The sequence below is a fragment of the Diplotaxodon limnothrissa genome, linkage group LG18 (genome assembly GCF_057381915.1).
Source record: "Diplotaxodon limnothrissa isolate DT_005_m linkage group LG18, D_limnothrissa_male_GT1.1, whole genome shotgun sequence".
Classification (NCBI taxonomy): Eukaryota; Metazoa; Chordata; class Actinopteri; order Cichliformes; family Cichlidae; genus Diplotaxodon; species Diplotaxodon limnothrissa.
In genome coordinates this window covers 9,510,930-9,532,024 of record NC_140613.1, presented here as the reverse complement: position 1 = coordinate 9,532,024, position 21,095 = coordinate 9,510,930, and the positions used below count along the sequence as shown (strand labels likewise).

General features: G+C 40.2%; 2 protein-coding genes across 2 annotated transcripts; both read right to left on the bottom strand.

The window, feature by feature from the left end:
• Positions 1–601: 601 nt before the first annotated feature.
• On the bottom strand, positions 602–5,116 carry rabggtb (Rab geranylgeranyltransferase subunit beta). Its single transcript, XM_085377979.1, has 9 exons — positions 5,079–5,116; positions 4,637–4,744; positions 4,132–4,329; positions 3,722–3,827; positions 3,564–3,616; positions 3,155–3,265; positions 2,592–2,717; positions 1,929–2,078; positions 602–1,737 (listed from the first exon to the last, which is right to left on the bottom strand). Exons 1-9 carry the CDS (start codon positions 5,079–5,081, stop codon positions 1,597–1,599), a joined length of 996 nt encoding a protein of 331 aa, XP_085234105.1. The 5' UTR covers positions 5,082–5,116; the 3' UTR covers positions 602–1,596.
• A 1,163-nt stretch (positions 5,117–6,279) lies between these two features.
• On the bottom strand, positions 6,280–15,191 carry acadm (acyl-CoA dehydrogenase medium chain). Its single transcript, XM_085377010.1, has 12 exons — positions 15,126–15,191; positions 14,305–14,416; positions 14,043–14,140; positions 13,295–13,364; positions 12,917–13,017; positions 11,984–12,064; positions 8,934–9,064; positions 8,664–8,772; positions 8,283–8,423; positions 7,388–7,483; positions 7,025–7,273; positions 6,280–6,943 (listed from the first exon to the last, which is right to left on the bottom strand). The coding sequence occupies exons 1-12, from the start codon at positions 15,138–15,140 to the stop codon at positions 6,872–6,874; spliced, it is 1,275 nt and encodes a 424-aa protein (XP_085233136.1). The 5' UTR covers positions 15,141–15,191; the 3' UTR covers positions 6,280–6,871.
• Positions 15,192–21,095: the final 5,904 nt, after the last annotated feature.

Sequence of the window (21,095 nt, the reverse complement as noted above, 5' to 3'; positions counted from 1 at the left end):
CGCGTGTTTGATTTGGCTGATTTTTACATCAGAAGCTCTTCCTGACCCCAAGGGATTTGTGTTTCCTCCTGGAATCAAATTCATATTAATGACACAAAACGTATATTTTAAACAATCAAACAGAAATAAAGCAAAACAACATCATCATCAATCATATGGTCCTTTTAATGCTTGATCTGAAGATGCTTTTATGGGTTTGAGCGGCCTTTTCATCCCGACAATAAAATCTCGTTTTTGACATCATTTTTGTCTGTTGCAAGTTTGAATCATATCCAGAATGTACAATTACGGGAAGATAAAACTCCGATGACTGGCATTATTTATCTGCATTATCTTTGTTTGCTGACGAAGTCAATTTGTTTTTTATTTTAATATGTTTAGTGAGCAGAATCCATTGAAAACTGAACTTTAAAACTTATAATAACACAGGGGTCACTCTATGTGACTATTCATTTTGTATAGCAATAACATTTACTCAGTATTAAAAGCCCTTAAAAGGGGAAAACTAATAAGAACGAATGCTTTACCAACTCACTGATAATGTCTCTCTTTATTGACACTTAACAGTTAACAAAGAACAGATAGAAATTTAATTCTGTAAGACGAGAAGAGTGCACAAAGTGAACTTGAAGCTGTCTGAAAAGCCATTTCATTTGACGGTAAGACTGGAAATATTTCATGTTGCACGCACTGTGGAGGCAAATCTAACACAGCTGCACTGAGCAACATACATTTAAATAAATAGTGTAACTAGGATCCTGGATAAGACATTAAACGTACCAATGATAGTGTTTAAGCTCTGGGTGGTTCCAGTCACAAAGAGAACATTTTCTCTTTCCATAAAGCCCGCCAAAATAAGAGTCTGTGTAGGTTTTATTTTAATGCATGGAGAAAGCTGTCCTATGACGCATCTCCACTTCTAAAGCCTACTGAGCAGTGTTGCTCTTCACATGCTCTTATCAAATACATAATAAGCTAAAGGCAGGAAATTGAAAAAGCTCTAGCTTTATGTGTGACAACATACTAAAACAGCAAATCTAACTTTTACCTTTTCTCCCTCAGCCGAATTCATCTGACTCATCGCTTCCATTCTTCACTCTCAAGTTCAAAGCTGATAAGCTATGAATATTCCCAGTCATTCCAGTAACAAACATGATAATAAAGCACGATAGGACAGAATAGAAGGAACTTCTGGCCAAAGAAACTCATAACACTAATAGCTTCTTGGCTAGAGGACAAGCTGGAAGGTGATAACATCAGGAAGATGAAACATTTTAACTGTGAGCAAACTTTCACATTTTCCCCCACAAACTGACATAGTGAGTAAGTTGAGAAGTTGTTGTTGCATGTTGTTGAATGTTTTTGCATGATTTCCAGCCTTCTGCAAAGATGACACGTCAAAGCATCTTTTTAAGCCCCTCCTTTCGTTGCAGTGACACAAGAACACCGACTCGATGAGTAGCAGGAGGATTAAAACAGAGAGGTTCAGAGGAAGTCATGTCCAAACTGTGAGACTCTGTGCACCCGAAATCCAGCCGTGCCATGAGCTTCTGTTTTGTGCGGGTGGAAAAAGTGTCTGTGTGATGCATCAGAGGGTTAGCTGAGGAGGTCAGGCTGCAGGCCAATACGCTGAAGGACATCCTCGGGCATGCACAGCACCGGATTCACCGGTTTGATCTGTTCGTCTCCAAGCAGGGAGAGACCTGCAACCCCGAACAGGGTGTGGAAAGGATCCACCTGCAAAGGAGGATTAATAGGAATCAATAAGACTGATTATAGAGAAAATACTACAAAAGTGGGCCACAGAAATGGACCAAAACACTTCGCACTCAGTGTCTTTGAAACCACCTGCTTTACCTCACATGCAAAGACTTTTTTTCAGTCCAAAACATAAATATTCAAATTTAGATTCTTAAAATTCTTCTCACCATATCTCCTGGTCTATCGGCAAAACCTCCCGTCTCCTCGTCTTGACAGGCCAAAATAAACTTTCGCAGCTTGTCTTTGTCAATCCAGCGGATCCTGCCGATGATTTTCAACGAGGCCAAAACCCACCACGAGTAGCACACATCTGGAAGCTGAATGATACCGAAAGTAAACCACAGCTGTTGCACGTATTTTCTGCCACATGCCGGTTCAGAATATGGAGGCAGCAGTCTGCAGAGACACTGAGAGCTCCCTCTACCCACTCCACCTCCTTTAGCTCCACTTTTCTTGGTAGGATATGTCTGAAACACCTCAACTAGGAGGCGTCAAGTCAGTCAGCCCAGTCAGTCTTAGTCAGATGCCTGACAACCTCAACTGCCTCCTTTTGATGTGGAGGAGTGGCTCTACTTTGAGGCCCAAAGAGGACAGAGAACCCAGCCACCCTTTGGAGGAAGCTGATCTCCTCCTTTCAGGCACATTAATATTTTATTTAATCTTAAAAACTGTATTTATTACCAGGTAATCCAATAAATCATCAGCCTGTTCAATCTGCATTATTGCTTCTACAGCTCAAACTCTTCAACTGCGAAGGAGTCTGAACTTCAAACTATAAAACCAGATACTTTCATTAAGTAACTCAATACTTCACAGTGTTTGGCACAAACCTTCTCAGGTCGACCATTCAGGCCTCCAGACGGCAGCTGTCTCTCACACAGCCACCACCCCAGCAGGTCAGCGTTCAACTGGTGTAACTGGCCAGTGAGCGACAGGAAGCCAGTGCAGCAGTAAATCTGACAGACAGGAAGGAAAACACCGGAAATTGATTTAAATAACAACTGATCCTAAAGTGCCAAATTCACCACCATCCAGGTTGAACACGTCATCCTTACACTGCAACTGTCTTGGCCTCATTTATAAGTCAGCTTCATTCAACAAGACTGGTGTGCAGGAGCAAATCAGGCAGGAAGTGTTAACTTAACATATAATTCCTTTATTTTATTTTAGGTTGAAACTTAAAAGAGTTTTGCTGCTTTTGTTTAAAAAGATTGATTTACTGTCTGACATCAATTCAATCAATTTAAAAAATGAAATTGTTATGATTATTGAATCTATTGACAAATAATTGCAATTTTGCTCAATTCTATTTTCTATCAAATAGAAACAAAACACTTCTGAGAGTCTCCAAACTTCTCTGTGGGAGTAAATATCAGTATATCAGTGAACTCACCTGACCAGCATGAGACTCAGAACCAGGTCTGCATCCAAAGCCTCCATCAAAGTTCATACATGACAAAACAAACTCTACGGCTTTGTCAACATTGATCGTGTCCATCTTGCCCTGGGAAACAAAAAACATCTTAAAATGAAGTATAATGAGCTTAAATTAACAGTTTATTAAAACATGCTTGTTAAGACTTAAGAATGAAAGAGCTGTTGAGTCAACTGATGAACTTTGTGATATTGTGTAACTTTATTATTTATTTAGCCTCATTTTATCGACACAAAATAAAGTCCGATGCTCCCACATAACACTGCCGAGTAATGGACTTTCTAAAACAGGTTCAACTATAAAAAGTTTTAAGTTAAATAATAAATCATGTAAATAATAATTTACATGGAAAGACTAACATACATACCAGTAATGCGAGTGTAGCAACAGCGCAGAAGGAAAACCGTGTGTCTATTTCTCCTGCAAAGACAAAAAAAATTTAGAAAAATTGTTCTTAGCTTTATTTATTTCTTCCCTAACTTAGAAGCACGTGTATTGTGGGATGTGAGAGTAAAACTCACTCACCCCACTTGTCCCCCGCAAAAGAGCCATCTTCCTGCTGCAGCCCTTTGACATATTCCACAACTTTGTCCACATCAATCGCATCTACGCTGTCATACAAGCACAAGATCTGAGGAAGAGAGTTCACAAAATACTAATAAACAAGAGAACATAAAATACACCATGTGCAGACCATTCAAGTTCCTTTACAGACCAGACACTATGGGACACAATTTGAGATGTTTATTTGAGCTAAATATAAGCAGCACTATGAAGAAAAATAAATAAACATCTAGAGGAATAAACACTAGAACTGCTAAAAAATTTTGCTAAAGAGGGGCCAATTCAGAAATATTAAAGCACATATAAATATTTAAAAGTTCAGTGTATCATCTAGAATTAAAGCTGTAGAGAATACGAGAGTAATCTGCTACCTGGACGGCACTGAGGGTGTAGAGCAGGTGGGGGTCATGTCCGATGCTGGCGCTGATGCCTCCACACTCGTGCTGACAAGCTTTGATGAAGTCTACGATCTCCTGCTGGTTCATTCTGGGTAGCTCCCCCATCAGGTCCATCACAGTCAGCCCCCAATAGATGCCGCTCATCCTCAAGTACTCAGACAGCGTGTACTCCTGACAAAACACCAAAGGTCAGCAGCGTTAGTTCAAAAACATTGGCTGCTTTTTAGTGATTGCCCCTCTGAACTCCAAAGTCTACCACAGAAGCTCAACTGGATTGTTATCTGGAGGTTTTGAAGACCACCCATTCAGCGACCCCTTAGAATTTGAGTCCCACACTTTCTCATCCCATTCAGTAACTCCTCATCTTCTTTGGGTAGGATCATTGTCGGCGGGATGACAACGACCACCCTTTTCTTGCAAGTGGCCAAGCCCAGAATAGAAACACAGATATCAAGGCTCTGATGAGGCCTGTACTCACATAGTCGTCCTTTTTGGAGCCGTAGGCAGCGATGTAGTCTGCGTGTTTCTCCAGCAGCAGCGTGCTGGGAGCGTCGGGCTTTATGATCACATCTTTCACCTGGGTCCCCTGAAATTCAACACACATCAACAACACGTCAGACAGCCTTAAAACTCAATAACCTGAAAAAAATCAAACTTGACTTCTTCCTCTTCGTAATCTAGCGCTGAGTTAACCCCTGTTTAGCAGATAAATGGCTGACTGTTAACATGATTCACGGCTTGTTGACAGGCTGCTACATGCTAACATCTTAGCCACTCTGCTAGCTGCTTTCACTGATTAGCGCGCTTGTGTGGGACTAAGTTTGGATAGACTAGAGGAAAGAGCACACTTACATAATATTTTATTGTAATGTTATCCTAAACTACACTCGTTATCACACTAGAAACAGGTCGCTAGTTACCATTCTGACATGATCCGGCGTTTTCCTTCTTCCTCTTCTACAACAATTCGGGCTGTTGGTTTGAAGCGCGTTATTGCCACCTATTGGTTTGGAAGGAGAACTGCAGCCTAAATCCTCATATTTGAAGTGATATTTGTTACTCGAATATATTTAAGCACAAATGTTCAGGTATCTTACTCAAGTCATTTATTTTTGCAGTGTTGGGGGAAAATTTCCCACTGCAATTATTTTTCCATAACCATCATGTGCAACTTCGAGCAAGGCACCACTGAAAACACTATGACCAGCTACATCACTGTGTGGTTTGGAAACTCCACCACCTGAATCACATAGTAAATGCAGCAGAAAATATCACTGGTTGCTTCATTGCCCTCCCTCCTCAACAACTGTAACACCTGCCTAGCAGTCAGTATTGTGGTGACCTCCCCCATCAGACTGATACACAGCTTCAAAATATTGAACTCCTTCCTTCCTCAACTCACTCCCCACTCTGTCCCCCTAGAAGACTGGATTCTAACCAACCCACACACGAGCAATGTGTCTTACACCTAGCCTTTACATAAAGGACATTAGTGCTGCTGTTGTGTCTTGACGACTATATGGCTGTTATCTACACATATTACTTCAATTACAGAACTGAAAATGAAGCAGACTTTTTAAAGTTAAAGAAGTTGTTTTAAAAGTCCTTAAATATAATGAATATTTGACAGATTCCTAACAAGTGAAGCTTGCAATAAAAAGAAATAAAATAAATAAATAAATAAAAAAACGACATGGTTGTGAATGCTGTCATTAGGTAATGAGCCCTCTCTCAGCACGTGGAGGACTCAGAAGAAATGAAATTTAGAAAAGACTCAAACTGCTTGTTTATTTAGCAAATGGGAGAAAGGAGAAGAAAAATAAATGTTTAGACTGAATGAAATAATTTATTCAGTGACAATTTATGGACACAATTCTCTATGATGTGACAACGGTCTATCGTCAGCTCATCCACACGTGCCTTGTCTGCACAGGTAAGCCGTAAAGCTGACGCTTTACACTGGATATTCATTTGAAATCTAGAAGAGACAGCAGCTAAATGTAAAATCAAACTGTTTTCAGACAGCATGCAATTTTACACTCATCAGTATGTTTATACATTCTGGTAAGAAATTCATTTCTACATTTAAAACCTTTTGTTTTTAAAAAAAAAAAAAAAAAAAAAAAAAAAAAACACAACAAAAAAACAAGCAAAGATCAGTATGAGAGTCAGAACTGAGAGAAAAGGCTTAGAGTAAGGCATGAAGAAATTAATGACCATTTATCAAACTTCTGATACAAAGAAGAGTGAATGTGATCAAACACCAATCACACTGTTCAAGTACTGCAGCAACAGAGTAAGGCTGAAGGTTAGTGCAAGCCTAGTCCCTTTTTTCTAACTTTAGTCCCAACAGTTCTGGTTCATCAGCAGAAGCTTCACAGCACAACAGGCAATTGGTAGATCACACTATTAATGCTACACAGTATGCCCCCACCATCATCATTAACAGAAACTGTTCTGTGATCAGGACATAGCTGTGTCATATTCTGCGACTTGTTGGATTGGTGTAACTTATGGCATCGTGAATTCTGAGGCAAAAGGAGGCTGATGAGTCTTGTTGATCTGGATCACTCTTGAAAACCGCAGTAGGATGAAGTGACATTAATGCAAAATTTTGATCGTTATCCTGAGTTCAAGTGGCCAAATAGAACAGAAACAAATACATTATGTATACCAAACATGAAAAGTAAGTTTAAATGATGATGAGCAGACTTCATTTCTTGGCTCTTCCCAGGTGTTCTCGGGCAATAATGAGCCTTTGGATCTGAGCTGTGCCCTCGTAGATCTACAAAAGAAATCAGATTAATTAAAAAAGATGAAGCTGAGATGGTGTAGTAGTGCATAGTTACACATTATTGTCACCCACCTGGTAGATCTTTGCATCCCTCATGAGCTTCTCTACAGGGTACTCGCTATTGAAGCCGTTGCCTCCAAATATCTGAACAGCATCAGAGGCCACCTGATTGGCGATGTCCCCTGCGAAGGCCTTGGCGATGGAAGCGTAGTAGGTGTTTCTGCGGCCCTGGTCCACCTCCCAGGCAGCACGCTGGTACGCCATCCTAGCCAGCTCTACCTTCATCGCCATCTCAGCCAGAAGGAAGGACACAGCTTGGTGCTGCAAAACAAGAAACAGAAGCACGTTGATCTTTTCTTCATCTGAGTTTAAAACAAAAGCAGTCCAACTAAGGATACCCAGATTTTAAAGGACAAACAAAATGCATGAACACACCTCAGCAATAACTTTGCCAAAGGTCTTCCTCTCCAGAGCGTAACTGGTGGCTTCGTCGAGTGCCCTCTGTGCCAGGCCGGTAGCTCCTGCTGCCACCTGCATTGGAGCAAATACATGAACAACCGTGCTCAGACAAATCTTCAGCTACAAGTTTAAACTTTTGTCCTTAAATCTGGTGATGTTGCATCCACTGTAGTCCTTGTTTAGTTTCCTGCTGATGTTTTACTACATTTCAAAGTTCCTGTTGTAACAGAGGCAGCTCATAAACTGAAACAAAGCCAGGGTTTTCTTTGGCATTTTGCCTATATAGGATAGAGACAGTGGACTGACAGGAAAGCGGGGAGAGAGGGGGAAAACAGGCCGCAAAGGGCAGGAGGTCAGACTTGAACCTGGACCGCTGCTTTTCTGGCCATGCAATCACATGGTCAACCACTGAGCCAAACTGGCACCCAATTATCGCCATTTAAAATCATGGTTCATATTTGTTAGCACACGTTTGAAAATTTAAGAGTCCACACTAGTGCATCTTTGTACTGCTGAGTCACACTCAAACTACAAGCTCAGAGACAACTTTGATCAATATTAGACAGTGAAAATAATAAGATATTCTCCTTAGCTGCAAGTGTTAATTCTCCAGGAGCACAATATATATCCCTTAAACTGTAGCAAGTTAAATTAGATTCAAATGACAGGAGGGGGGGGGGGGGGAGAAATCCACTGCTTAACACCTTTAAAGACCAATAACTTCAGATTTTTGCACTCCAATTTCTAATCCTTTTATTTGCAGATATAATTTGATGCCAAAAGATGAATCATGTCTTTACTTCTTGTAAAGATGAAGCTATGCACAGTAGTCGTTACAGATGTTAGGTTTTGTCACAGCTGGAAAACTTACTGGTGGCCTGGTCATGTCAAAGGCACCCATGGCAATTTTGAATCCAGATCCCTCTCCGATCAGGACATTCTCCTTCGGTATTCTCACATCCTCAAAGGTAATGCCCCTCGTGTCAGAACACCTCTGGCCCATGTTCATTTCCTACAGGCACAAAAACAAAATAAAATTTAAAATGGGATACATTTACAAACTGAACATTTTTCCTCCTTTTATTACATATAATTTTTAACAAACAACAATCATTTGCACTACTCAGTAAATTATCTGACATTACACGTCTAATGTTTATAGAACAGAGCATCAAACTTCTGCAACATTTAAAATATGATTTACTCACTGAAGAATGTGCTTAATGTTTTAAAAGACTCTTTTTCAGCTCACCTTCCTTCCTATTTGAATTCCCGGAGTGTCTGCATCCACAATGAAGCCAGTAAAAGCCTTGCTGGCTGAACACTTGGGATCTGAGTTAGTGCGAGCAAGCAGGAAGTACCTAAAAGTATTAGAGACTAAATTACCAGACAGAAGTTGCTGTAGTAGTCAGAGAGAAAAGTAGTGCGAATTTCAGCATTCAGAGTGGCCTTGAGGACGAATGCCCTTTAAAACTGATCACTACAACTTTGCAATACATCAGCAGCAACTGTGAGCACACACCAGTTAGCTTTCCCTCCGTTGGTGATCCACATCTTCTGCCCATTAACAACATACTCATCGCCCATTTTTACGGCTCGTGTTTTGATGCCAGCCACGTCAGATCCTGCCCCGGGCTCAGTGACACAGTACGCCTGCAGAAACCCACACAGGAGTTAAAATGAGAACAGCAGCACCGTCTTTCATTGCATGTTTGCTGCTGTCAGCACACAGTAGTAAGACACAGAGTTTATGGTCCTTTTTACAAGATAAATAAGGCATGACGGTATAACAAGAAGCACTCTGAACTGCCTTGTTGTTCAAAGTCTCCTACACAAACAAACTTTCCTTCATTTGTTACCATTTATTCTGTAAAGGGTATTAATAAACAAACTTGAAAGTTAAATGCTCTGTGGATTACAATTAAGAAATTAAAATCTAGGAAATTCTTTATTTGCACCAGAATCTAATGCCTCTGTATCAACTTTGTTGTTTAGTTGAAGAAGAAGTTAAGTTCTTTTTGTTTTTCCTAGAGCAACAAAATGTTCTTTTTAAAATTCTCGCTGCATGAAAGGCTCTAAAAGATCTCTCAGTTATGATTTGTCATTTGCTAATGTTGATAAAGGTCATCCAGTAGTGCTGCTAGATAAGCTCGTGAGTCCACTGAATATTACAGATTTCCACTGAGGTCTACGGAAGTCCGTCCACAGAATTCCTCATTAAATTAGCAGAAACAGTTTAGTAAGAACTCTCCCTTACAGAAACAGGAAGTCTCACTGGGTAGCCCTTTCAGTCCCAATTATGGAAATTCATTCATCGAGAAGTTTGAGCCTGATCATCTCCTGCTTATCCAGGGCCAGGTCTCAGAGGTAGCAGCCCAAGCAGAAGAGCCCAGACCTCCCTCTCCCCAGCCACCTCCTCCAGCTCATGGCACACCGAGGTGTGCCCAGGCCAGCCAAAAGACATAATCAGAATCAGAATACTTTATTGATCCCTGGGGGAAATTATTTTTTGTTACAGTGCTCCATTTTAAACCAACATTAAGACAAGACAGACAATACGCTAACTAAGAATAGTACAATATATACACACACACATATACATATATATATACATATATATATACATATATATACATATATATACATATATATATATACACATATATATACATATATACACATATATATACATATATATACATATATATACATATATATATATATATATATATATATATATATATATATATATATATATATATATATATATATACATACACATACATACACATACATACGTCACTTATAAATAAATATTTGGAAAAGAAACATGTGTAGTTGTAGCAGCAAACAGTGTGTTAAGTGGATGCGTTGTACAGGGAGATGGCCACAGGCAGGAATGATTTCCTGTGTCGTTCAGTGGTGCTTTTCGGTAATCTCAGTCTCTCACTGAACGAGCTCCTGTGACTGACCAACATGTCATGGAGTGGGTGGGAGGTGTTATCCAACATTGTCTTTATCTTGGACAGCATCCGCCTCTCCGACACCACCTTGAGGGAGTCCAGCTCCATCCCCACAACATTGCTGGCCTTACGGATCAGTTTATTAAGTCTGTTGGCATCTGCGACCCTCAGCCTGCTCCCCCAGCATGCAACAGCATAGAGGATCGCACTGGCCACAACAGACTCATAGAAAATCCTCAGCATTTTCTGGCAGATGTTGAAGGACCTCAGTCGCCTCAAAAAATAGAGACGACTCTGGCCCTTCCTGTAAAGTGCTGTGGTGTTTTTAGCCCAGTCCAGTTTATTGTCAATGTGTACTCCAAGGTATTTATAGTCCTCCACAATGTCAACACTGACCCCCTGGATTGAAACAGGGGTCAAGTGTTTCCTGGTCTTCCTGAAGTCCACGATCAGTTCCTTGGTCTTTGCCACGTTGAGCTGCAGATGATTCTGCTCACACCACGTGACAAAGGAGTCGACCACAGCCCGGTACTCTGTCTCATCATCCCTGCTGATGCATCCAACCACCGCAGAGTCATCAGAAAACTTCTGAAGATGGCAGGTCTCTGTGCAGTGGCTGAAGTCTGTGGTGTAGAGGGTGAAGAGGAAGGGGGAGAGGACAGTCCCCTGTGGTGCCCCTGTGTTGCTAATCACCTTGTCAGACACACACTGTGGGAGACGTACATATTGTGGTCTTCCTGTCAGGTAATCAACAATCCAGGACACCAGAGAAGCATCCACCTGCATCGCTGCTAACTTATCACCCAGGAGGGTCGGCCTGATGGTGTTGAAAGCACTGGAAAAGTCAAAAAACATGACCCTCACAGTGCTCGCCGGCTGGTCCAGATGGGTGTAGACACGATTGAGCAGGTAGATGATGGCGTCCTCTGTTCCGAGACGAATCTCTGCCTCCTCCTGGTAGGACATGCCCAGAACGCCTTACCCAAGAGGCACCAAGAAGGAATCTCAATCAGATCCTCAAACCATATCAGCTTGCTCATTGTGCCATATGGCAACGGCACCTCTGCTCGGACTCCCTCCCAAATGACTGAAATTCTCACCCCATCACCAAGGAAGGGGCCAGCCAGTCCAGAGAAAACCACCACTTGCATCCACATCTTATTTTTTTTGGTCACTACCCAGAGCTCATAGCCATAAGTGAGGTTAGTGATTTAGAGGGATAAATCAACAGCCTCCAGCTGACACTGCAGAGGCTCGCACCCAAGTGTGAAACAGCAAGAATGAGAATTAGCACCTAAAAATATGACGCCATCATTCTCCACAAGAAACACCTGAACTGAATGTTTGTAAGTACTTTAATTCTAGATGACAGTTTGGCACATTGACACTTAACTAAAATCAAGAGTAGTAACCATGACAGTTAAAGATCTAATATTTCCCTATCAAATATTACAGAGGAAAGAAATATTCCTTAAAATATATGAGGGCACTCTTATCTGTATGCATGTTCTGCAGTAGATGATTGAACTACTGCAGAACAAGCAATATCACTAGATGCTGCATTCTTCCAAATATCAAATCATGTCATCGTTTCCAATTAAATACTTACACACATGAGAGGCTCCTCAGTCAGCCGTCCCAGGTATTTCTTCTTCTGTGCATCACTGCCAGCAATAATGACAGGCATTTGCTGTGTGGGGGAAAACAGATACAGTTCATTCTAACACAGCTACTCTTCTCCTCTGTGCTCAATATGCATGAAATAAACTTTGGGAAAACATCATTAGCCTTATTTTCTTAACATGAAATACTTTTGTACGTGTGAATCTAAACAGCTGGCTGATGAACAGTCAAAAGCCGGCTCCAGAGAGCCCGTGATGGCTGATTACATAAACCCCCAAGTTTCCCCCCGGGTTCAAAATAACCTTTTAATCATCCCTGATATGAGTTCTGTCCTGCTGCCAAACTCTTGTTTATTGGCTTTCGTTTTAAATTGTCTTCTTGGTAAATGGACTGTATTTGTATAGCGCTTTACTTAGTCCGTAAGGACCCCAAAGCGCTTTACACTACATTCAGTCATCCACCCATTCACACACACTGGTGATGGCAAGCTACATTGTAGCCACAGCTGCCCTGGGGCGCACTGACAGAGGTACCTGCTCCGATTCCTGTCCATATGTACTGAAAAATTATGCCTCTCTGGCTAAGACTTCTCCTTTTCCCTTACTTTAGGAGACATTTTCTCCTCTGAATGTGGAATGAGAGTCAGATTCTGATAATATATGGCCCCTTGAAGCAAAATTGTATTTGTAATAATTTGCTAAATAAACAATATGCTTGGCAGCAGTCCATTTTTGGTGGATCAGTTGCAACAACAGGTTCTAAAACATATTTAAACAAGTTACAAAGCCAGTTTAAAGGCTCTAAATCTGGTTCTAGGTTTGTGTCTTGGTGGGCCTTACATAAATAAATAAATAAATAAATAAATAAATAAATAAATAAATAAATAAATAAATAAATAAGCAAGCTGTGAATAACTTACTCCGAGAGAGTTTGCCTCCATGGCAGTTTGCATCCCTGTGCATCCATAAGCCAGTTCCTCTGTGATGAGGCAGCTGTCAAAGCTCGACAAACCCATTCCACCTGAAAACAAAGAGGAACAAATAAGGTTTTCAAATGCAGTGTTCAGTGTGTCGAGTTTCCTGAAATTAACACATGTCCACTGCCATTTTCCCCCAGGAACAGCAAACATGGTCACACTAGGCAACAACATTACAGCTATCTGTATTATCTCTTTATGTAAAGGCAACATGTATGGTATGATGGAGACTGCACTAATATTTTACCTGTGAATGAATCTCATCCATGCAAAGCAAAGTTTAGAATGAGCCACTAAATTTCAAATAAGAATGCAACACACCATATTCCTGTGGAATGTGACCGTTAACCAGACCAAGCTCCCACGCCTTCTTGATGATGGGGAAAGGATACTGTAAAGGGAGACAACATGTCAGTGTTACCACTTTTAATTTCGTTGTACCTGTAACAATGACATTATGTTTCTGATTGTGATTCTACTAAGCCTCTAACAATCATGCCAAAGGGAAAAAAAATAGAAAGGTTAAAGACAAGTCTGTGTACACAAGCAAATATCCACACACACACACACACACACACACACACAGTTTTTGTCCGCTAGAGTGGGATTTTCACGGCATATTCTGCACCAAAATCTGTGCGTTCATCATTTGTTTGAAGCCAGCTCACCTCCTGCAACCACTTTTCTGAGAATATGCGATTCTTTTGTGGTTCGGACTCCTGACATTTCTTTGTAAGTGGAGGAACACCAAAGTAACTGCTTATAGGAGCTTGCTTCTTCGACATCTTTACGACTTCTAAACAAATGTCTGTCCTCCTCCAGAAAATCTTATGTACGCAAACACGCGTTGCAACTTCTTATCTGATGCGCGTCTTTTATTTTGACAGCGAATGCGCACCTGCGGACCACTTATGTGCACCCCTGACTATAGACCTACTAAGTGATAACCGTAATTGAAAATCTCTACAGACATCAACAGTACAAGCACATCTACATATATGAAGTAAAAAAAAAAATTTTTTTTAAAATTTGACAATCGCTACAGCAGCCCAATCCTCGCTTTACTCACTTCACCACTCTTGTCATAAGCAGGAGCAACAGGTATGATCTCTTCTCGTCCAAACCTCCTCGCCAACTGCTGGAACTCCTTCTGCTGATCGGTCAACTCTGTGGGCCAAAGAAGCAACAAAGCATTTTAGCTTTATTTTAATAGATCCCTATAAACTACATCACTGGAGCGGTTATTTGCTAAACAAGAATTTCATGCATCAGTTACATGAGACCCTACTTTAAAAACAAAATGATATTACCAAGGCCTACAGCCTATTTACCAAATGAGAAGCCAAGGGGTGGAGCAGGGCTGCTGGAAGATGCTGTGGCACTGGCTGTAGATGTAGAAGAGCTCTGCAGACGGATCCCACACCGCACACCAGCTCTGAGGACCTGTATGTAAAAAAACATAGGTATGCATCAGACAGTTTGTGACACCTCACACCTGTTAAATTAAAAACTTAAGAATCATTAATCACCACCCATGAAAATGACACAAAAAGCCTAATGTGAGGGCACTTTCTTAGCACTGCGAGTTTCCTGTTCGTGAATTCTTTACTCATATTCATAAGCCTGTGAGCCGTGGTAATGTTTGGCTGCAACCCAGGAATAGGAGCATTAATGGTTGAGTTATTTGTCTTTTACTGCCGTGTTTGACAGTTGTGTCTTCATATTCCTGTTTACTTCTGTAACAGTGCTTTTCAATCGCTTGTTTGTTTGCTGAGATGTAACATTGAGATTTATAAAGGGGTAGAGTCTGTCTCTTAAATTTCTTTGAAAACTCCAATGTTGCCTAGTCCAATTTAAAAAGGTAAACCTTTTGGTGTAACTAATGCACTAATGCGTATTTTGACAATATAAAATTACGTGTAGATTTAGGAGAAACCTTTTTACATGTAGACTAAATGAACATTCCTCTGATAACGTCTCATAACGCTACAGCACTGAGCTAGCTAACGCTAGCGTGTGACGTAGCCGCTAAACGTGCAGAAAATCGGATGAAGATCGATAAACTGTCAATCGGGAGGTGCTCACAGAAAATCTTTAAGGAGTTAACCCACAACAGAGACAGGTAGATCATTGCTAAGATAGAGAATTTTACCTTGTTCAGCAGCATTGTTATTGCACCAGAGGACTCTCTACACTAACCGTGTTCTACCTTTGCCCTACTTCTACATAAGCGTCCTCTCACCCAATCAAAGCAGTGACATTAGTCACGTGTCATTGGTTGGCCGTGACTGTGACTTTTACCCCAGTTAGTTACTTAAAAGCTTCACCTTACAGCAGATATCACTTTAAAATGCGTTAAAGCACAGAAAGATTACTTTAGCCAAATAAAACGAAACTAAACCTAGATGTTTTTCCCCCAAAAAATAATCATTAACTAAAATAAAACACGACCAAGATTAGGCTTTAGTGCACATTTATGGAGAATTTGTACAGGTGGAAAGTAACGAAGTACAAATACTTAAGTAGAATTTTCAGGCATCTGTACCTAACTTGAGTAGTTTTGTTTTCTGACAACTTTTTACATTTACTCCCTACATTTTTAAACAAATATCTGTACTATCTACTCCTTACATTTCAAAACAGACTTTACTTTTGACTTAACGCATTTGAGGGAACTTATTATTATTATTTCAAACATCAAACCAATTTCACCATAAACAGTGACGCATGAAAGGCAATCCTGTTCTCTGTGGTATTTAATAAACTGAAAATTTAAAGCTCACTTGTAAGTCCTGTGTTTTTTAATCAGATGTTAGAATCAGATTTTTTTTCATATTGTGAAACCTGCTGCAAAACAAACCATAGCAGACTAACTGTGTTTTTAAAAGGTTGCATTAAAATCCGCTGCTTTTTAGCACAGGGTAAACAGGTTAGCTGGTTGTACTGTGATGGATTTAAAGTTACGGTGTGTGAATGGTGAACAGTGGTTGTGGTGCTCATGGTCAGAGTCAGGTCACATCAAGTGTAGCTGAGATGAATTTGAATTTAAGCTGATGATGCTTAGATTCATTGACTGAATTCCACCTTCATACAAACTGTACTGTCTAATATAAAGGCAGCATAAACAGTGTGCTGTCAGTGCAGAGGATGGAAATCAGCCAGGCCAACATTAAACATCTGCTGACATCTTGTTGAATTTAGGTGTGCAAGAAAATCTACTCATAAGAAATTACTGCGAGTTGTGATTCTTTTCTCCACACTGAGCCACTACAACTAATTTTAGGTTTCCCCCTCCTGCTGAATCCCACTTTAACCTCGTTCCTACTCGTTTTCCTGTTAAGAGGCAAAGTCAGTGTGATCAACTATATTATTATTGTGTATTATTATTATTGAGACAACACAATCAAAGGTTCTGAATATTTTGAAATGATTTAATAATTTAGGTGAGCTTATTGATCCAAATATCAATAGTATCAGTACCACCACTGCTATTGGTACTGGATCAATACTAGCACAATAGTATCAATACTTCATGCTCATTAAAAAAATGTTCAAAAAGCTCTTCCCAGGAGGGTGACACGGTTGCCCCCCTGGTGGTCTTCCTCGGGTCCTCGTACTCTGGGACCTCTGGATGTCTAGGGCCTGGATCTCCTCCATACCTGCTTCATGCTCTGGGGGACGGGGCTATGGCTCCCCACACTCCGTGCTGATCCACACAGGTGTTCACAGACACAAACTACACCTTTGTTGGCTGCTACCTCAAATCACATTGTGCGCTGTCAATCATGCGTACTGCACAGTAACATGTAATATTTAGTATCTACTGTTAGCTACTGTTAGCTACTTTATTGTGATGGTGTTGTATTTATTATGTTGCTCTTTTTTGTTTGTTTTCTCTTCTGTTTTTTCTTATCTCCATACAGGTGATCCAGGTGTTTTGTTTGTTTTTCAATTCTTTCTTTCCCCTTTCTCACCATCTCTTCTCCCCTCTATTTTTCTTTCTCTCCCTCTCTTTCTTTCATTCTTTCTCCCTGTCCTATCCCCCAGTCATGTCTACCCCGTCTGTAACAACCGAAAATCAAGTAAAATAAATACTTAATTATAATAAAGGTCAATCAAATATGACAAGGCCATGATGATCCAATTGGTAAAGTAAATCCGCTTGGCATCTTTCTTGGCCTTCAGACAACAATTCTGATGGCTAAAGATCCAAACGGGACAGGCAAAAAAAAAAGAAAGAAGAAGTGGCAGGATGTACTGTGAAGTGTACAGGGCTCTACTCTGCACAGATTCAAAAAAATGCTGCAAAACTGATACTGCAAAAGCAACCTGAGAGTTTCTCAAACTAAAGAAATGAGATATTCTTTAATGGTCAAGTCAACCCAACAGAGCATGCTTTTCAGGCCTGGCAGAGCAGGACAGGACAGGTGATGTCCATGAGTTTTTCAGCTATTGACTACAAAAGGTGTCTATGATACAGTTACTAAATGATTTTGAAGTACTGCATCTGTTTTCTGGACAGGAAACACTCAAACTCTCTATTAAAAGTTGAGTAGTTTTGAATATTTGCAAAACATATTTTAGTCTATCGAACACATTTTAATATTACAGGGAGTGCAGAATTATTAGGCAAGTTGTATTTTTGAGGAATAATTTTATTATTGAACAACAACCATGTTCTCAATGAAACCAAAAAACTCATTAATATCAAAGCTGAATGTTCTTGGAAGTAGTTTTTAGTTTTAGCTATTTTAGAGGGATATCTGTGTGTGCAGGTGACTATTACTGTGCATAATTATTAGGCAACTTAACAAAAAACAAATATATACCCATTTCAATTATTTATTTTTACCAGTGAAACCAATATAACATCTCCACATTCACAAATATACATTTCTGACATTCAAAAACAAAACAAAAACAAATCAGCGACCAATATAGCCACCTTTCTTTGCAAGGACACTCAAAAGCCTGCCATCCATGGATTCTGTCAGTGTTTTGATCTGTTCACCATCAACATTGCGTGCAGCAGCAACCACAGCCTTCCAGACACTGTTCAGAGAGGTGTACTGTTTTCCCTCCTTGTAAATCTCACATTTGATGATGGACCACAGGTTCTCAATGGGGTTCAGATCAGGTGAACAAGGTGGCCATGTCATTAGTTTTTCTTCTTTTATACCCTTTCTTGCCAGCCACGCTGTGGAGTACTTGGACGCGTGTGATGGAGCATTGTCCTGCATGAAAATCATGTTTTTCTTGAAGGATGCAGACTTCTTCCTGTACCACTGCTTGAAGAAGGTGTCTTCCAGAAACTGGCAGTAGGACTGGGAGTTGAGCTTGACTCCATCCTCAACCCGAAAAGGCCCCACAAGCTCATCTTTGATGATACCAGCCCAAACCAGTACTCCACCTCCACCTTGCTGGCGTCTGAGTCGGACTGGAGCACTCCAGTGATGTTGCAGCTCTGAAATATGGCCGAACTGGTGGCAAGTGGCATCTTGGCAGCTGCACGCTTGACTTTTCTCAGTTCATGGGCAGTTATTTTGCGCCTTGGTTTTTCCACACGCTTCTTGCGACCCTGTTGACTATTTTGAATGAAACGCTTGATTGTTCGATGATCACGCTTCAGAAGCTTTGCAATTTTGAGACTGCTGCATCCCTCTGCAAGATATCTCACTATTTTTGACTTTTCTGAGCCTGTCAAGTCCTTCTTTTGACCCATTTTGCCAAAGGAAAGGACGTTGCCTAATAATTATGCACACCTGATATAGGGTGTTGATGTCATTAGACCACACCCCTTCTCATTACAGAGATGCACATCACCTAATATGCTTAATTGGTAGTAGGCTTTCGAGCCTATACAGCTTGGAGTAGGACAACATGCATGAAGAGGATGATGTGGACAAAATACTCATTTGCCTAATAATTCTGCACTCCCTGTAGACAAGAATAACACAAGTAAATAAAAAAAATTGCAGATTTTAAATGATGATTTCATAACCATGTCTTCTTGGGAAGCTGAGTTAAACTAACTACTGCCAGACTCAAGAAGTTATTTAAATAGAACCTGCCTGACAAAGTGACAAAGACTAAAACAAACACATTGTGTGTCCCATGATCTAAAGAAACAGGTGACAAACAAAGTCATTGACATCTATCAGCCTGGAAAGAGTTACAAAGCAATTTCTCAGGCTTTGGGACTCCAGTGATCCATTGTGAGAGTCATTATCTGCAAATAGAGAAATCCTGGAACAGCAGTGAACCTTCTCAGGAGTCAACGCTTCGACTTCAACTCACCCAAGAGGTCTCAAAAGAACCCAGAAAACCATCTAAAGAACTCAGAGTCTCAGTGAAGGTCGGAGTTCAGTGATAAGAATGAGATTGGGCAAAAATGGCATCCATGGGAGAATTCCAAAGGCTCATCTCACATTTTCTAAAAAAATATCTAATGATCCCCAAGAGAGAAAATGTTCTGTGGACCGAGAAATTCAATTCTCTGGAAGGTTTGATTCCTGTAACCTCTGGCATAAAACTAACACACCATGGAGGGTTACGTGGCCATGTCAAAATCCTGACTTAACCCTGCTTGAAATAATGAAAACCGTCTGCGCTTGCATTAACACAATTTTGCGAAGAAAAGTGGAAAAAAGCTCCTCCACAGTGATACGAAAGACTGACAGTTACTACCAGAGATGGGCAGTAACGCGTTACTGTAATCCAGTTACTTTTTTCAACTAAAGAGTAATGTACGGGATTACTATAGCAAAAAAAGTATTTAGATTACTGATTAGATCAACCATGGATAATAAGGAGTGCAGGAGAGAGTACGAGCATGCAGCATTCAAAGCGTTGACGTACTAACATTACTTTGAGTTTTATTCCGTAAAAAGTGAATGAAACATTAGTGTCCACTGTACACTCTGCGTGGGAATGTGAAATTCACAGAGAAACCCCTGGATCCCCCCACTAACATGACTGCTGTGGCACCAGGCAAACCTCCACCCGCCCCACTCCTGCTAAACAGGTGACAATAGATTTAAGAGCGAAAGGACTTAGTGCCGCTGAATCTTTAATTGTAATTATTTTTTGCCGTGTTTTACTTGCATCTATTTGAAAGAGCGAGTGTAAACACAAAACATTATTTTATTTTATATGTTGAAATATGCAGAAAACAGTTTTTTTTTATTTTAATTTAATTTTTTTTTGACATTTAGGAGTCACTGTACAGTATCATGTGCATCAGCTTCAATAATTTGTTACAGATATCCATCTAAATGTCTTCTTCTTTTTTTAACAACGAAAACATCCATGCAAAAGAAGAAAAAAGAAGAAGAAACTAAGAAGAAGAAAAACAAAACAAAATGACAAAAACAATTAGTGAGAGAGATTTAATTACCAGTAATATAAATAATAAATCTAAGGTTAACAAAGTCTAAATCTGGCCTGCGTGTTATTATATAGTCCATCCATTTCTTACAACATGACACACACAGGTCCCTCTTGTAGTTCACATCCGCTCGTTTTCTCCATCCTGTAAATGTCCATTATGACGTCCATCCACATGTTCATTGTTGGGCTCTGACATGAAAGTCATTTTTTGTGAGGGCTTTTTTGCCTACCACCAACAAAATATTAAACAAATATTTATCGTTCTCTGTCCATCCTTCTGGCATGAGTCCAAAAAATAAAGATTTACTTTCTAGAGGCAAATAACTTCCAAATATCTCTTGTACTGCTACATGTATTCCCTTCCAATAAGTTTTAATAACACGACAGTCCCAGTAATTATATGATAATGATTTGCATTTGTGTTTCCACAATTCTTCCAGCAAATGGGAGGGTTACTTTGATTTTTGGTGAGATGTAATAAAATATGTTATCAGGCTTTTCCAACCAAATTCCCTCCAGCTCTGTGAGCTGCTACATTTCCATTGGTATGTCCTTATTGTTTTCCACTCCTCCTTCATAATATCTATACCTCCCTCCATTTCCCATTGTTTTAATATGTAGGGTTGAGTGTGATTTCATGTTTATTAACCCTTTATACAAGGCAGCGATAAAGCCTCTATCTTTATTTGAGCTGTATGCCCAGTCTAATAGCTGTTTGCTTAATTCAGCCTTA

Excerpts from the sequence above, each read along its gene's own strand:
- rabggtb (XM_085377979.1), bottom strand. Across the intron at positions 4,330-4,636 it reads GCTCCAAAAAGGACGACTAT|GAGTACACGCTGTCTGAGTA; the intron begins GTGAGTACAGGC and ends GTGTTTTGTCAG. Across the intron at positions 1,738-1,928 it reads CCGATAGACCAGGAGATATG|GTGGATCCTTTCCACACCCT; the intron begins GTGAGAAGAATT and ends CCTCCTTTGCAG.
- acadm (XM_085377010.1), bottom strand. Across the intron at positions 12,065-12,916 it reads TGGAGGCAAACTCTCTCGGA|CAAATGCCTGTCATTATTGC; the intron begins GTAAGTTATTCA and ends TCCCCCACACAG. Across the intron at positions 7,274-7,387 it reads TTGGCAAAGTTATTGCTGAG|CACCAAGCTGTGTCCTTCCT; the intron begins GTGTGTTCATGC and ends CTTGTTTTGCAG.